Raw genomic sequence first — 18,219 nt, 5'->3', positions numbered from 1 at the left:
TTGGTTTCATCAAATTATTACAAAGTAAGAACTGCTGTCTGCCCTCCGGTTCTCAGTAGTGAAAAGGCAGCCTTAAAAACCTAGAGACCCAGTTCTTCAAAATGGTTACCCGGGAAAGTGTGTGTTGGTGCTGCGGTGGAGGGGAACAAAAAAGGCAGCGGTGCGTAGGACTTCACTGCCACCAGCAGGGGCCAGAAGAAGTGCACGCGGAGCTGCCTGCAGCAGAAGCCCCAGGCCAGAGGCTAAAGCTGGCAGCTGAGGCTGTCTTCACCCCGTGCCCACCCGCCCCCTCCACAATCTCAAAGATTTGGAAAAGCTGTTCTTCTCTCTAAAACACAGTTGTTTCTGCCTTAAAGCTCAACATCAGGGATTTGGAGGCCAAACTCCAGTTAAGTCTCCAAAACACCCTCCTCCCTTACCCCACCTCACAATCCCACTTCCTGCGTGCCCTGGGATTTGCAGTATTTTGAAGGTGCAGTGGAGTGTGGCCCAAAGATGGCAATTTTAGGTTCAGTCCCGTTGCATCCCATGTCACCCCGGACGTGGATCAGGAACCGTGCACCGTCCACCTCACGCCCCGACCCCTGGTTTACAGTCCCGCAACCGCCCTGGCCGTGTTAGATCCGCTTCGGGTAAAGCCAACTCACGCTCTTCACGGACTTGGAAAAGGTGCCCTACGCCAACTGAGCTCTCGCACCTGGCGCCAGTCTGTGGCCACCTGCACTCTGCGGGACGTTGCGCTGGGAGGCGCTCCCCGGAGGCCGCACTAGCCTGCGGTGCCCAGGCGCGCGCCAGGCCGCGCGGGACTCCCGGCATCCAGCCTCCTTTCCGGCGGGTCCCCGGAGCCTCCGCGCTGGCGGAATGGCCCGGGAATGCGCCGGGGCGGGGGCAGGAAGGACCCCCCCGGAGCCTTAGAGACCTCGGGAGCACTCCCCGCGGAGATCAGCTAGAGGAAGGGTTCCGTGACCACGCTGCGAGGAGCACGTGAGCAGCGCTGCTTCGCTATAAGAAGCCCCGCTCTGCTGCGCGAGGGGAGCGAGCGGAGCGGCAGGACGCGGCCGCCTGCGCCAAGGAAGAGGGCGACGGCGATACTCCCTCCAGGACGCCCCAGACGGTCCCGAGTTTTGGTGCTTAGGACCCTGGGGGTCCGGGCTCCGCGGTGCGTCTAACTTTGAGGCGGAATTCCCAGCACTTAAGCAAAAACGCGCAGACGCCAACACGCGTGCGTTTTTGAAGATGCTCAGAGCCTGTTTGACCTTTAGTAGAGTTACAGGAGGAGTCGCAGAAACCCCGAGCTAATTTCTAGTCCTCCACTGAGCAGGCAGCTAGGAGCGCGCGGGCTCGCCTTCAGAGAAGCCCGGGAGATCCCTAGCGGCCCGAGACCCCGGCGCCCCAGCCGCCCTTTAATTAAGTCGCGGGGTGTTCCTGCGCCCCGCTGGAGGCAGCTGGCAGTAAACTCCAGACGCCTTTTGTAGATAAAGTTTGGTCCGCTCTACTCGCCTGCTCCATCCCGGCCGCGCTGCCCGCCCCCTCCTCCCGCAACGGGCGCGGGCGGGGTGATGGCCGCGGGCTCGGCGACCGGCGCGGGCGCTTCCCGGCGCAAAGGGGCGCCGCGCGCGTAGCCGCCGCCACGCTGACCTCCAGCTGCCGCCTGCTACTGCGCTAAGCCGGGGCCGCGAGCGAAGGCGAACGCCCAGAGGGGCCGTAGGCGGCGGCGGTAGGAGCCGGCGGGTCCATATGGCCTCTCTCCGCCGGCCGGTGGTGTGCGCCACGGAGCTCTCCCGCGGCCCCTCGGGTTCGGAGCGGCTCTGAGCGGCGCCGCCTGCGGGAATCGACCCAGCCCTTCCGCGGAGCCGCGGGCAGTAACCCGAGAGCAGGAGTCGGCATCTGTTCCTCGCTAAGGGCGATGTGGCCGGCCGGCGCGGGCACCAAGCTGCCCTGTCCCCGGGACTCCGCGCTCCGGCGGGCGGCTTTCTCCGGGAACCTCACCGCCCTGCCTTCTCACCTCGTGCCAGCCGGCCGTAGCGTCCGGGTCTTCATCAGCGCCAACCCCGAAGGTAAGTGCCTCGCTTGCTCTTGTCCGTCTGCGCGGCGGGAGCCGAGAGAGTGCCAGGGCACAGGCGGCTGCCCCGGGTGTCCCGGCGCTCCCTTTCTCTCGACCGTGCCGAGGCTGCCCTGAGCGCGTGGGAATTTCGTTTGAATCACTTTTCTCCTTCCCTCGCTCATTTCTTCTGCCTGCTGACTTTGCCTAGGACGTCCATTTCTCGCCCCCTGCATTATTTCTGCCGGTCGGTCTAGGAAATATCGGAGAAATTAACAGGCGCTTCTGGAAGCTTCATCCTGCCACCCCACCCCCCACCTCGGTTTTCTTGCCTTCAGCGGTTTCTTCTCCGAGGTTATAAACGCAGATAGTAGATTTTTCTCGGCCCCGCGGCAGATCCCTGAATGGGGGGCTTCCTCTTTAGCCACTTGTTCAGGCCGAGGCGAAGTGGGAGCGTGGGTTCTCTGAGCCTCGCCTCCCGCCTTTGGTCTTGAGGGTCGGAGGAGACCCTTGAGAACCCAAGATCTGCGGAGATCTTGGGGAAATGCGCTGTGCGGTCCCGAAACAGGCTGGCGCTCAGCCCGGCGCTGGTGTCGAGGTGGAGCGTTCGGGATGAGCTCATCTCTACGGTTGGGTCTTGGGCTGCATCGTCCCGGTCTAGAACTTGGCCTTCTCAGTCGTGTTCCTGCTAAGAGCTGGGCACCTGGTGGCTATTAAATGAAAACTTGTTGATTTATTGCATTCACGAATCACAGCGACTGAGCCCTGCGTAGCTTCTCGCTCATGCTCATCTCTGCCTTTCTGGTCTCAGTCCTAAATGTTAACTTTTAATCTCAGTAAGTGAAGAAAAAGTAGGATGCATTTGACTTGGGCCGGATAAAACTGTAACTTGCTCTTTTCTAGAAAAATAAATGTTTGACCCTAAGGTGAGATTATAGAAGACTTAAATAGACGTCTGATATCGGAAACTTACTTTTGCTGCACTCTTTCAAGCCTTGGGTCTGACAAGGAAGTAAAAAGGAAAAAAAAAAAGTTATTCAGTCATTATATAGAATCATCATTTGTGAAAGCCCAAGGCTCTGGTTGCTTGTGAAAAGCATTCAGAAGACCAATAAAAAATAGCTTTCAAAAAAGTTGTTTCAAAAAACACTAGCAGCAATTTCGGGTGAAGTCCGAATTACAAGAGGATTGGGAAAAGAATCATGTAGATAACCCACAGTGATGAGGATTAGAAAGGCTGTGCCCTTTTCAGAGAGGGCGTGAATGGTCGTTTATCAGCTTACAACTGAGTTTCACAGAACTCAATAACTAAGGAGGCTTCAGGGAAGCTGCAGTACATTGTTTAAAATTCCTGTCATTTGAAATATGTCTGAAAGGATTTTTTACTTAAATCTGGAAAAAGAAAACTGTGGAGCAGTGCAACCTGTTGAAGGACCTAAGAAAATCTGCAACTTAAGTGTTTCGGTGTTGTTTTTAAAAATATGGCTAAAACCGTTTTAAAGTTTTTGAGAAAATTTCGTTTTACTGAGCTAAAAAAAAAAAACCACTCATGAGACAAGTTCAAATGTGCTGATGTAAAACCAGTTAAGTAACATTTTTCTTTAAACAAGTTGTTTTTAAAGTACAATGAAACTCTGTTAATGTCATCAGTAGTTTACCTTTCTTTAAATTTGTAAAAAAAAAAAATCTAGAATAAACACCAATGATAGTGAATTTTTATCAAGATTAATACCAAATTAATATTCAGGATTAATGCTATTTTTCTTAAGCCTGTACACATAATTCTGTTAATTCCACAGTTTCTCGCAATAGAAGTTTTAGTGTATATTAATCTTAGGACAGCAAACAAGAGGGAGGGGTGGATCTTGCCTTCTGGTCACTGAGCTGGCAACTTGCAGATTTATCTTAAAAGACCAGAAATGTGAATCTTACCCTGAGAAATTGCAATAGGGGTTAGGACTTCAAGTTTTATCCCAAAAGGAGAGCCCAGGGTATATTAAATAGAAAAGATGGAGATGGGTATTTTTTTTTTAGAGCCTGAACATGAGGCTTTGCAATCTCCATAAATGCTCTGTCCAAGACAGCACTTTACTGCAAGATCTTTATGGATATGACTCAGGAAGCAAATGGTTGTGTTTTGGTGTGATCCAATATTAGATTGCTGGCCAATACTCAAGAGCCTCTCCACTGTCAAATTAAGACAGAGAATATTATCTCATGCTTTCCTTTACCAGCAGAAATCCAATTTATGCTCTAAATAAAGGCGTCTCTGTGAGCTCATAGCAGTACTTTTAAGAATCCAGCAAGGGTCTCCCTTTGATTGCTTTACAAGGCTTGTATGGAATTTCCCTATCAGTACTTAAAATAATACATGTCTTTAGAACACAGATTGGCTCATTCAGTTTTTGCTGCCAAATACATCAAAGGATGGTGGACCAGAGGGTGTTCTTCCTATTTTACAGATGAGAAAACAGAGGCACCGGGTTAAACTAGTTGCCTGAATTCACGTAGCAGAATGAAATAAGCCAGAGCCTGCAGGGTACTCTTTCGCCCAGCCTAGATTCGTGTCCAATTTCTATAAATATCTACACCCACATGGACAAGAAAATCAGCTGGCTGTAGTCAATAATTTTGGTCTTCCTCCTGAAGCCTGACGGCCTCTTACAAGAAGCTGAGTAGCAGGAAGGGACCGTGGTTGTCCTGACCCACTGTACCCCCATGAAAAGGTAGCTTTACAAGCATTCAAGGAAATTTCAAGATTTTTTGAACTCTAATGGACATATTCCTGTTCAGAAGTATATCTACATCTGACTTGTCCTCACCGTGTGATAGACACTGGATAAGAACCAGCATGAGGGAGGCTGTAACTGTCCCCAGTTCTCCCACGTGGATGGATTTTGGATCTCATCTGCTCCCACCTCCCACCAATGTAGCTGTCCCATCTGTGGCATCTTTATTAATCCTTGGAATTTTTCTAGTCGTTTAGTCACTGTCTCTCTGCCAGAATGGCACTTATACCTCCTTGGAACAGTGGTTCTAAAACACATAAAAATTCTCCAGTGTGATTGTTCTGGATTGAATTGTCCACGAATATGTGGAGGAGAGGAGCCTTCAGTTCTCTCCCTGTGATTGAAATTTGAGAGGCCTGTTAAGTAATACTCCTCTTCTCTGCTTCAAGTTTTACCCAAGGCTCCTTTTCATACAAGGACAGTAATCTCATATTGGGGACCCCACTTTCATGATCTCAGCTAAACCTGATTACCTCCCAAAGGCCTCACTTCCAGATATCAAATTGGGGGTCAGGGCTTCACCATATGAACTAGGGGAAGGGGCAGGGACAGACATTCATTCAAGTCACACCACTTTGCCCCGATCCCTCAAATTCATGTCCTCTTTGCACACCAAGTACATTAATCCATCCCAAAGCTACAAACGATAGCTTTAACTCTAAAGCCCAAAGTGTCATCTAAATGTTTCGTGGCTGAGACTCTAGATAGGATTCATCCTGAAACAAAATTCCCCTCCAGCTGTGAGGCTGTTAGATGAGTTATGTGCTTCCAAATATACGATGAGGCACCAGGTGTAGGATATAGTTTCTCATTCCAGAAGGGAGAAACTAGAGCAGTAGGAAAGAAGGGATGAAGGGTTCCATGCAAGTCCCAAACCCAGCAAGGCAAATACCATTAGGTCTTGCGGCTCTAGAATAATCCTTTTTGGACTGATGCTTTGCCTTCTGGACCCGCTGGAGTGTTTGTCTCGCCTCTTATGTCTTTGCAGGGAAGGAGTCACCCACCAAAGGCCCAGGAGGCCCTGCCCCCAAGGCTTTAGGCAGAGGCCACCTCTCCTACTGAACTCCAGGCGATGCCATCCCTCAGCTTTGAAACCAGGGAAGCAGCCCTGATGCTCTCTGAATCTTTGGGGTCATTCTTCTGTCTTGAAGAATAACGCATGTTCACAGGCGGTAGCCCTGTGATCCAGTCCTGTAGGTCTGACAGCCTTCCTTTCTGTCATCCTGTCTCACCAGTTCACACTGGCCGTGCTTCTGCTGGGGGAGGGGTCCAGGGTTCACACCTATCCTTACTTCTTTACCAAATGGTTGTAAACAATGCTTATTGTTCTTTTCAGAGCATACCTCCACATATTTTTGCAATATGGATAGGCTGAGAGCTTTCAAGATCATCAAGTTATGATTCCCTTTTACTTAACAAAATTACTTCCTCCGTTCATCTTTCTTTCTCATTTTACTGTAAACAAACCAAGGTACTCCTGCAAAACTTTCTTAAAAATCTCTTTAGCTAACTATCCCTTTCATTGGTTCTTTCTGTCTTCCACAAAACACTAGACTACTATTTGGCCAAGTTCTTTGCTACTTTGTAACAATCACTTTTCCTCCATTGTCCAAAACATGTTCCTCATTTCTTGCCTGGAGTCAGCAGAAGGCCTTTGTCATCCATAGTCTGCTGATGACTATTTATGTGTTCTCTGAATAGCTGTCACTCCAACTCTCCATCTTCTGAACTCTTACCAGCGTCCCCTTTATCAGTCCCTCACACATTCGTGGCTTTGTCTAGGGCCATCTCAGAAGTCTTTGTCTAGGACCATCTCAGAAGTCTTTGTCTAGGGCCATCTCAGAAGTCTTTGTCTAGGGCCACCTCAGAAGTCTTTGTCTAGGGCCACCTCAGAAGTCTTTGTCTAGGGCCACCTCAGAAGTCTTTGTCTAGGGCCACCTCAGAAGTCTTTGTCTAGGGCCACCTCAGAAGTCTTTGTCTAGGGCCACCTCAGAAGTCTTCCAGCCTCTACCTTGTCCCAGCGTTGCGTCTCCAGCCTCAGGTATTTGTTACAGCAGCACATCACTTGCTGGTACCAATGCTCTCAATTTCCTAGGGTTGCCAGAACAAATTACCACAGAATGGGCTTTAAGTAACACAGATCTCTAGCCTTGTGGTTCTGAAGTCTGGAGCCTGAAATCAAGCTGCTAGCAGGGCTGTGCTCCCACGGAAGGCTCTGGGGAAGAACCTTTCTCTGCCTCTTTCTACTTTCCTGCCGATCCTTGATGCCCCTTGGCTTGCGGCTTCCTCTCTCCAGCGTCTGCCTCGTCCTCATGTGGTAGAAAGAGCGAGCTCTTGTGTCTCTTCTAAGGCTAAGAATCCCATCTTATTACTTCATCTAATTATCTCCCAAAGGCTTCACCCCAAAATATCATCACATTGGGGGTTAGGACTTGAACATGTGAACTTTGGGGGACACAGCCCTTCAGTCAGTAATAGGTAAAATGTAAAGCTGAAGAAAAACCAAAATACTGCCTTTGTTACTAATAAAAGCTGAAGCAGGCCAGTACTCCTTATTTGTGATCCTTTGGGCCAGATGTGATTTTGCAGTTCCACGTTTTTTAGATTTAGGGCAGAAATGGTACGTATGTTGTTTGTTACTAATATCCTATAACCAGATATGAATGTGTTTATAAGAGAACATGACTAAGTGCTGTACAGTAGAACTTTCTGCATTGCTGAGGATCTTTATCTGTATTATCCTATATGAGAGCATTAGTTACATGGCTATTGAGCTTTTGAAACTTGGCTAGTATGAGTAAGAATCTGAATTTTTCATGTCATTTCATAGTAACTGACTTAAATTTGAATAGACTCGTGTGACTATTGGCCACTATATTGGACACAAAGCTCTAAGTGGGGTAATAAGGACTATAAGTGGCTTCATATTCGGTAAGGTTGGGTTTTGCCACCAGGAGTCAGGTCACTTCAGGTTTCGCTGCCAAATGAATTAAGGAAAAATATGGTTTCGATTCTTGGATTTTCTCATTTCAAATAAGGGCTATGGATCTTTATTGGGAAACATAGCTTTTAACTTCAGGCAAGTGGGTTTCCCAGTACTGAGCCTCAGAACTGTACAGACTAAGTCACTACAGTAATGGACAAAGACCAGAATCTCCCCTCCCACCGTGGACGGAGCTGACCCCCTAAAATGTCTGACATGAAGGAGCTGAGAATGACAGTTTTACTTACAAGAGAGAAAGAAGGGGCTGGGTTATTTGTGCCCAAATTTTCCTTCCAAATGCAGCCATCAGATAAAGACACTTCTCCCTGAGGGATAAATGCCAGCCCTATTCAGGGCTACTAGTGGATCCCTATATATGTTAAGAGACATCTGGAGTGGAGACAAAGCTATCTCTAATGCCTTTTTTTTGTTCACCCCCCTGCCCCCCACCACGGATATGTGCACCGGTCATCTTTGAAGGTTGTGCACAGTGTTAATGATCAGATCCTGAGCCCATTCCCACTTAGGTTTTTTTACTTGACTTGTCTTTGCATCTTTGACTCTCTTCTCCAATTCTTTTTGAAAAATAAATTTATTTATTTATTTTTGGCTCTGCTGGGTCTTCATTGCTGCACGGGCTTTTCTCTCGCTGGGGTGACTAGGGACTCCTCTCTAGTTGTGATGTGCGGGCCTCTCATGGCGGTGGCGTCTCGTTGCAGAGCATGGGCTCTAGGGTGTTCGGGCTTCAGCACCTGCAACACCTGGGCTCATTAATTGTGTGTTTCAGTAGTTTTGGTGCATGGGCTTAGTTGCTCCAGGGCACATGGCATCTTCCAGGACCAGGGATCAAACCCACGTTTCTGCATTGGCAGGTGGATTCTTCACTGTAGAGCCCTCTTCCCCATTCCTTTGGAATCTTGTGTAGGAAACCTTATTCTCCGGTTGGCAGAAGCCACAATAGGAAGAGATGTACTCCCTACAGTTGCTGCAGCCAGTGGCCATTGGCCTTAACTTGTGCTCTCAGACAAGACGCAGAACGATACACATCAAGAAAACCCCAAGAAACTTATGAATATTATTTACCACTGTTCTTCTCTCCTTTCCCACAATGCTAATTTCCAAGCTCCCTAATTTTTTTTCATTGTTTTATGAGTTATTGGAAAAAATACAGCTAGGCACAACAAGAAGTGTGTGTGTGTATATATATATATATATATATATACACACACATACACGCTTTTGATAGCCTGAAACATCTTTCAAAAATAAGTCTTAAACGAGAATATTGCAAACTGCTATTTTACAGTAAATGCACACAGGATGTTTATAATAAATGAGTTCTAAATTTTTAATAGTTGAATCTTCCAGTCCTTCAGTAAACATTTTTCAGGCAGGAGAGAATACAGGTGGCTGAGTGGTAAAGAATCCACCTGCCAAGTAGGAGATGGGGGTTTAATCCCTGGGCTGGGAAGATCCTTTGGAGGTGGAAATGGCAACCCACTCCAGTATCATTGCTTCGGAATTCCCATGGACAGAGGAGCCTGGAGGGCTATAGTCCATGGGGTCACAAAAGTTGGACATGACTTAGGACTAAACAACAATAACAGACTTGAGAGCCAGACTACCTGGGATTTACTCTTCCTCAATCCACCATTTAATGAAGTGATTTCTTAAGCAAGTTGTTTAACTTCTTTGTCCTCAGCTTCATCATCTCTGAAAGAGAACACTGCCTAAGAGGCTTACTGAGTAGATGAAGTAAGCTAATAGATGTAAAGCACTTAGAACAGTGCTGGACACTTGTTAAGCATTATTTGCTATTACTCTCTTTGAGCTTCCACTGCGATCCAGATGCCGTGCGGATCTGGAGGTGCCGAGAGGAGCAAGATATCTCCTGCCCTTAAGGAATGCCATCTGCCAGGGCATCAGTCAGAACTCAGCGGTAAAAATGAAGGCCATTCCAGATATGTTCAGGAGCTAGAGGTCTCCCCCCAAACATTGTAAGGGTCAGAGAAGTGACAGTCAGGGCCACTACTGGGCATTTAGGTCACATGGCCAAAGCTGCCGCCCAGGGGACAGGAGAATGTGGAAGCCACTGCCAGTCTGCACCGCTGGGGACTGGGTAGCTGACTGGTTTCCATGAGTACCCTTATCTGCTGAACCTGCGTGTCTGCCACCACCGCTGGTGACCGAAGAACCTCTCGGCTGCCCCAGCTCTCCAGATGTCGCACACGTGTGTCCCCCTGGCCGAGCGGGATTACGTGTGGACCCTGGCAACAGCTGTGACCAGGAACCTCTAGGCCTCCAGCCGCTGTGCCCCAAGGGAGAGGGCGAAAGGCGTGGTAATGGATCCTCAACCCCAAGGAACAGTGTCTGGCAGGAGGCAGGCACATGCACTCGTTTGCTTCCACAGCCAGGAGGTGTTCACAGAGCACCCACTCCCTATGGGTGCTGTTCTGGTGCTAAGAATACAGCAGGAACAAAACAGGCCAGGTCTCTGCTCTCACAGAATTTACGTGAATGATAAAAATATATGTGATGAGCACGGAGCTGAAAGACGAGCAGAGCAGTGAAAAGACAGTGAGGAGTAAGCCAGCTTGGGGCTCCGGAGTGAGGGTTTGGGGGGGCTCCCCAGAGGAAGGAGTAGAGCCGGGATGTAGAGACTTCTACAGGATAACTGAACCTGGGGCAAAGAGGTGGTGAGATCTCTACAGGGAATAAAGAGGGATAATCTTGATTATTCCACAAAGAGCTTTTCTCCTTTTGAATAAGAGTAGAACTGATGTATGGAGGTGATGGTATTGTTTGTCCTTTGAAACTGGCTCGTTTAGAATGACATTTAATGGAAAGTGTGACTTGGGCCATATAGGTACCCTGTATACAAATAGATCCTGACTTTATGATTTAATAGGACCTCCTTGATGGCTCAAGACAGTGAAGAATCCGCCTGCAATGCAGGAGATCCAGGTTCCATCCCTGGGTCGGGAAGATTCTCTGTAGAAGGGAATGGCAATCCACTCCAATATTGGGCCATATAGGTTCTTTGTATACAAATAGATTATGACTTTATGGTTTAACACATCATCTGTGCATACTCCGTGCATGTTCAGCCACTTCAGTCTTACCTGACTTTTTGCGACCCTGTGGACTGTAGCCTGCCAGGCTCCTCTGTCTGTGGGATTATCCAGGTAAGAATTCTGGAGTGGGTTGCCATGCCCTCCTCCAGGAGATCTTCCCAAATCAGGGACCAAACCAGAGTCTCCTGCATTGCAGGTGGATTCTTTACCCCTGAGCCACCTGTGAAGCTCAATAAATCATCTACTGACTTTTTAAAACTCTTGGAACACCATAGCAATGATGTTAATTGCCATTTTCAAGATTGTCTGCAAGTTCATATTTTGTTTCAGTTGTCTATTGCTGTGTATCAGCTGGGGGCTTCCCAGGCGGCACTAGGGGTAAAGAACCTGCCTACCAGTGCAGAAGACATAAGAGACGTGGGTTCGAGCCCTGGGTCCAGAAGATCCCCTGGAGGATGGCACAGCAGCCCGCTCCAGTATTCTTGCTTGGAGAATCCCATGGACAGAGGAGCCTGACAGGTTACGGTCCATAGGATCACACAGTCGGACACGACTGAAGTGACTTTAGCATGCACGCCTATGTGTCAACTTGCCCCAGCACTCAGCGACTTAAACCAGCGATTTACCATTTCTCACTCCTGCATCTGGCTCCTCTGTGCTCCTCCATGAGGACTTGCTCACTCCAGCTTTTTCTCAAGATTTGGATTCATTGTAGGGATTGCTTTCCCAGAGAAAGGAAGTGGAAGCTGCCAGGCCTCTTCAGGCCTGGGCTCGGAAGTCCCAGAACGTCTCTTTTCCTGCATCCCGTCTCTGTGAGTCACTAAGGTAAGACCAGAGTCAAAGGAATCTTAAAAAAATTCTTAGGAAGTAGATTCTATCTCACCATGTCGGGAGAAACGTGTGCACGCAGGCAGGAGAGGTTTTCATGATGGCCAACTATAAAAGTTGCTGAAACCCCAGGTTATATCTTTGATATAACTGTGTTAAATGACATAATACATGAAAATGTAGTGAATTCATAACCTGACACACAGCAAATGCTCAACAAGCATTGCTAATAATAATAGTTGTTGTGACGATGATGATTTGTTGAGGCTTGACAGTGAGTCTGTAAATTCCACCTTTCTAAAACCTTGCAGATTCTGAAATGAGGGAAAAAAAAGACCAGAGGCTATGCAGAGAGGAGATAAATTATCACCACTGCTGGTGATAAAGATAACGCAGAGCATCTTTGTACTTCTTAACACTAAATACCAGAATTAGACAGTCTTCTATCCCAACACTGGTGTGGGGGGAAATAGAGGGGGAGGGTCTGCTTCATAGAACCCGGAGCCTGGAGCATACCCCCACTCTGAGGACAAACAGGTCCATTCCCCAAGGAGAGGGGTGAGCAGGTGGGTTAAGCTTGCCTGCTTTATTCTTCCTGCATTTTCCAGTCAAATAAGTCACCTTTTAACTTCCCACCTGAGCTCTGGGGAGGGTAAGTGAGACAGAAAAGAGAGGCCAGGGGCCTTCCACTCCATAAGAAACTTGCAGTTAGGGCAAGAAGGGCTTCTTGCCTAACACAGATATTCACTTATTTCCACTTTAACATTCGTACATGGTGTAAGCCTTCAGTTACCAGATCATTTAAATTAGATATCTAGTTTGGCGTAGCCCAAATTATATCACTGTGAACTATCTTAATAGAAGAGAAGACAGCCATAGGGTGTTATACATCTTAAATGTAAAAGCAGCAATTACATGCAAATATGCATATCAGAATACTTTCATAGGGTAAGTGTTTAGCAAGGCTTTGGAAGAAGTCACTTTATCTGTCTAGAAATAATTTGTTTTAAATCACTAAGTTTTGGGGTACACTGATATGCCACAATAGACAAAAGAAAAAGTACAAACTCGCAAACACCTTTGAAAATGGCTAACGATGAAATTCCTGCAGGGTAACAGGAATTCAGCTACAAAGTAATTGGGTTTGACAAAGTACGCTAACAGGTCTTTTCAACTCAAATTCTTTTAAGTCTTTTTGTTAATGGTCATATGGTTTAAATAAAAGTAAATCTTGTAGTAGATGGCTCACAAAGATCCTAGGTGTTGAGTTACATACAATCTAAAAGTGTGGTTATATTAATTTAAAGATAGCTATCACTTCAGAGATTTAGCTTATATTCATAATTTTGCTGTGATTAAACAGAATTCATTCTACAAATTAAAGTATGTTGGCTATTATATAATTAGGAAAAGGATTTGTATAATACTGGAATCAAGATTGCTGGGAGAAATATCAATAACCTCAGATACGCAGATGACACCACCCTTACGGCAGAAACTGAAGAACTAAAGAGCCTCTTGATGAAAGTGAAAGAGGAGAGGGAAAAAGTTGGCTTAAAGCTCAACATTCAGAAAACTAAGATCATGGCATCCGGTCCCTTCACTTCATGGCAAATAGATGGGGAAACAGTGGAAACAGTGTCAGACTTTATTTTTCTGAGCTCCAAAATCACTGCAGATGGTGATTGCAGCCATGAAATTAAAAGATGCTTACTCCTTGGAAGGAAAGTTATGAACAACCTAGATAGCATATTAAAAAGCAGAGACATTACTTTGCCAACAAAGGTCTGTCTAGGCAAGGCTATGGTTTGTCCAGTGGTCATGTATGGAGGTGAGAGTTGGACTATAAAAAAAGCTGAGCACTGAAGAATTGATGCTTTTGAACTGTGGTGTTGGAGAAGACGCTTGAGAGTCCCTTGGACTGCAAGGAGATCCAACCAGTCCATCCTAAAGGAAATGGAAGGACTGATGTTGAAGTTGAAACTCCGATAGTTTGGCCACCTGACGCGAAAAACTGACTCATTTGAAAAGACCCTGATGCTAGGAAAGATTGAAGGTGACGACAGAGGATGAGATGGTTGGCATCACTGACTCAATGGACTTGAGTAAACTCCGGGAGTTGGTGATGGACAGGGAGGCCTGGTGTGCTGCAGTCCATGGGGTTGCAAAGAGTCAGACACAACTGAGCTACTGAATTGAATACTGAGTTAATGAAAGAATAAAAAAAAAGTGCAGCAGTGTATGTAATTCAAAGGAAATAATACCCACTTCCAAGGAAATACTTCCTTGAAATCTCATTTTCATTCCAGAGTATTTTAAAGTCTTTGACATGGGTACACTTGAAACAGAGAGCAAAGCCCAGATGTCAGGTGTCTTATTCCAAGAGTGATTACAGAGTCTAACTCTGAAATGAAATCACAAAATTGAAAGGGTGTCCTTCATAATGTTTAACCTGACCCATTATGTATCGTGGCATTCAGAGAGTTTCTTGTCATTGAGTATATTTCCTTCAGATTTTATTCTGAGCATCAGCTGAAATATTCATTGGCTAGGCATTGCATAGACCAGACTCCTGAGTGGTTGGTGTGCAGTTACCAAGGAAGTAAGAGGTCCATGCTGCTCCCTTTATTCTTTAGACTCATCCATCTAAAAGGCAGGACCAACACAATTGTCAGAAATACGAGCACTGTGAGGGGGATGTTTGCATGCAAAGGTCAGTTGGAATAATTGGAATCAAACTGTCATATCTGATATCCCGGTCAAGCATGAGCTGGTCAAATTTAGTTAAAAGGGAAAAGCCAGGATGTATCTAATCTAAGAAAGAGACCTCTGAACTGGATTGGAGGGGCCAGCGGGGAAACTAGTCCAGTTGCACGTGATGAGAACGCTGAAGAGACATGAAAATTAAAAGTTCCCTTTTAAGCCCAGGGTCACTCTGTTCAGAAGCCCAAATAATGAATATAGAATATCAATTATGATAACAATAAAAAGGAACATGTAGGAGAAATGTAGAAAGATCCAGAGGCTCCTGCCTCTGAGAAGCTACCACCTGTAAGTATGTATCTGCAAACTCAAGGGGGATGAGAGCTTTTGTAAGATAGGAATTTGATAATTTAATGAAATTACTCTGAACTAGGCATCTTATAAAGTGTGAGGCTGTGAGATTCTTGGCACATGGGTCTCCCAGTTTTTTGGCATACCTCCCCTTCACAGGTGGAAAATGGACTTCTCTCTTTGAATCTGGGTGCTGTTTTTGACAAATAGGGTACAGAAGAAAATGGCACTGTGCCAATTTCTGAGTCCAGGCTCTTAGAAACTGGCCCCTTTATTTTCTGTCTCTTGGAAGCACCAGTTCTTTAGACCCCAGTCACCCTCGGAGGCTTCCCAAGTTGTTCAGTAGTAAAGAATCTGCCTGCCAATACAGAAGATACAGGAGACACAGGTTCCATCCCTGGATCCATCCCTGGATTGGGAGGATCCCCTAGAGGAGGAAACGGCAACCCACTCCAGTATTCTTACTTGGAAAATCCCACAGATGGAAGAGTCTGGCAGGCTGCAGTCCACAGGGTCACAAAAAGTTGGACAAGACTGAGCAACAGCTCTCACAGACTTCCTTGGAGAGATCCCTTAAGCAAGTGAGTGGTAGCACCATCTTGTGGGCGAGGAGGAGGAGCTGTCTTGGAAGGTCTTCATCCCCTCCACCCCCACTCCCTCCCATACCTACAGAGTCTGCCCAGCGAGTGGATGCTGTGTGGAGCAGAGACCGTCTCCCGACCAAAACCTGCCCAAACTGCAGATTCAAGAGAAAAATGATTCTTTTAAGCCAGTGATTTTTATTTGTTGTACAGTAATCGACAGGTGAAAATGGTAAAATAAACCCACTGTAGTGTGGACCAGCTAAGGTGAGAGTTTGTGGGGTAGATCTGGATTTGTATCTAGAGATTTGTTAAAATGTTGGGTAAAGCATCTAATTTCATCACGTTTCATTGCCCCTCAAGCCTCTGAGAGTTGAGCATAATAATAACCACCTTCCAAGGTGAGCTTGAGAAATAAATGAAATACTATACATAAGCGTCTAAAACAGTGCCTGGAAGGTAGCGAGGACTTAAACATCCTGAATCAGAATTTGCTAAAAGTCCTAGGCAATACAGAAAACTTGTTTTAGGTTATAAGGAAATGAGAATTACTTGAATAGCTGCTGCTTTGTAAATTGTGGTATGAAATGGGTCCTTATTCCCGAGTTATGCCACCTGTATAATCATATATGCTTTAACCATAGGGAACTATATTAAAGCAGTATATTTTTAAAATATTGATATAACACATAAATATGAATTCAGTCCAGTTTATGAGGTATTAGGTTAATAAGTTACATCTTTAAATAATAGAGCAGCCACAGTAACTCAGTTTTTAAAAATCATCTGGCAAAAAAAAATCCCTTGAAACTATAGGTACAAAGCAGATTTCAATAAAATGACATTCAGAGAGAATAAAAAGTTAGCACTTTCTCCTTATAATGTCAGATGTGCTAAAATCTTCTACTAAAAATTATCATTTCTTTCACACATAAAGGAGCCCTTTAATGTTGCTTTAAATCTCCATGAAGGTTCAGAGATCATTTTTTAACTTCTGTTAATCTTTTAGATCTAGATGCACAGTTTGCTTGCCACAGATGTTCCAAAGAGCATGAAGTGCCCACATTTATGTGGGAAGGACCACTCTTGATAAAAATGAGCAGCTGTCTTTATCTAAGGAAAAATTTCAATACAGATCTCATATATGATTGAAACCTGTCTCATTCCAAGTGGTTACTCTGATAGAATGACCCAGACTTTGCCTAAGCTGGTCATTCTTGTGTGCCTGTGATGGTTATTGTAAGCCTACACAATATTTATATTCCTGTCCATGTTTGGGATAGAGGAAAGTAGAGAGGAGGCATGACGAAAAGGGGGAGATGGTGCTCTTGAGTGAATCAACACATGATTCCAGCCAGAGTTGGATGGATGATAACTTGAATCTGGAAAGGGTTGCTTCATCTGTTCATTGATTCTGCTCTATAAATCTGAGAGTAGAATGGAACAGGGAGAGAAGGCCCTGGCATCTAAGAATTTTGAAACAGAAACAGGTTTTATTTTTTAACTTTGTGTTTGGTGTTCCTTTGAAAGGACTGGATACTGGGGCAGTCTGGTCCCTCTGGGGCAGGAGAGCCAGGATGCTGAGTGGCATCAGGACAGAGCGGGGCCAGGAGCCTTCCTTATGCCACGTCCTGCACATGGTTGTCTAAAGAGGAGGAACTGAGAGCATTGACCACTTGCTTTCCTTCTTTTACTGAGATTCCTAAAAAAATATTTGAAACTCATTTTTTGGATCCGGTACTTATTTTATAATCTTTTCTTTTTGTTGTTCACTACCTTTTTCCTTTTGGAAACTTACAGTCTGTTTCACTGTGTCAAAAAGAAAAAAAAGAAGGGTTTTACTTTTGCTGATATTATGAACAGGATTAAAGCAGACTTGCGCCCTGCAGGAAGTTTCAGTGGGTGTAAAAGCGGGAAAGGGGTCCCTCTTTTCACTCGGCTGACCCCAAAGTGCGAATGTAAATTGCCTGTCTGCCATAGCTGCGCCTGGGGGAGGGCAGCGCAGGTTTCTAGGACCCGGGCTTCACTGGTACCACAGCATCCAGGAATCGCAACACTGGCATCTTGGTCAGTCCTGCCCAGGGTTCCCCAGCTGTCCGACCTGAGGCAGGTTCGAATGTCAGTCTTTCTGTCAGAACAGAAAACACCTATATTGTGTATCTTACGGAGCCCTGAGGATGCGGTTCTTACATCGAATACACACAGTGGTCGCTACATAGAAAGAAAGCATTCTTTTCTTAAAACTCTTCCAAATATACTACGCGAGTCTTAAGCTGACTCTAAGTCACTATTAAGCTTCAGTAAAATAACTAAAATTTGGTACTCACATGGAGTAGGTGCTCAAGAATCAATCTCATCTTAAGAGAAATGAAAGTGGAGGAGGTGGGGGCCAGTTACCCCTGGACCTGGCCTTCTCAGGCATTCCTGCAGAACCAGCTCTGCCAGGCCAGCTCTAGTTCCCAGAACCCGTCCCCGGTCGTTCCAGTCCCTGTCATCTCCCACTCCTGCCCCGTCTCTTGTCAATATACCCAGATTCCTCTTACCTGTATGGCTCACCAGCTCCCCTGGGTGAGGCCAGCTAGATCCCCGCAGGAATGGTTGTAGAGACCCAGCCTTTGAGACCCCATCCTCCAGGCCAGGGCTTCCGTTAAGCCACATTCCCTGAGTGCAGCTCCTGATTTTTTCTTGTAACCAGCCGGGGGAGAGGAAAGTTGGAAGAAAGGGGTATCTTCCCCCACAGGAAAGAGGGACTGAAGGATGAGGAGGTGAGATGGGATTTCTGCCATGAAGCCAGACAATGGCAGTGCAGTTTTAAATTCCCATGCAATCCTCACAAAAACAATGAGAAATCAAATAGCGCTGAGGTAAT

The 18,219-nt window shown here is 46.1% G+C and overlaps 1 protein-coding gene across 1 annotated transcript in view; it reads left to right on the top strand.

Moving 5' to 3' along the window:
• Positions 1-713: 713 nt before the first annotated feature.
• The window catches only part of NWD2 (NACHT and WD repeat domain containing 2), a 215,179-nt gene continuing 197,673 nt past the window's right edge, over positions 714-18,219 (top strand). Inside the window, exon 1 of the mRNA XM_020888269.2 lies at positions 714-2,057. Within this exon, the coding sequence (XP_020743928.2) occupies positions 1,907-2,057 (151 nt within the window). The 5' untranslated portion in view covers positions 714-1,906. The remainder of the gene's footprint in view (positions 2,058-18,219) is intronic.

This window comes from Odocoileus virginianus, chromosome 21 (genome assembly GCF_023699985.2).
Source record: "Odocoileus virginianus isolate 20LAN1187 ecotype Illinois chromosome 21, Ovbor_1.2, whole genome shotgun sequence".
NCBI classification, from domain to species: Eukaryota; Metazoa; Chordata; class Mammalia; order Artiodactyla; family Cervidae; genus Odocoileus; species Odocoileus virginianus.
The sequence above is the reverse complement of the archived record's forward strand: the minus strand, read 5'-3'. Positions and strand labels throughout refer to the sequence as shown.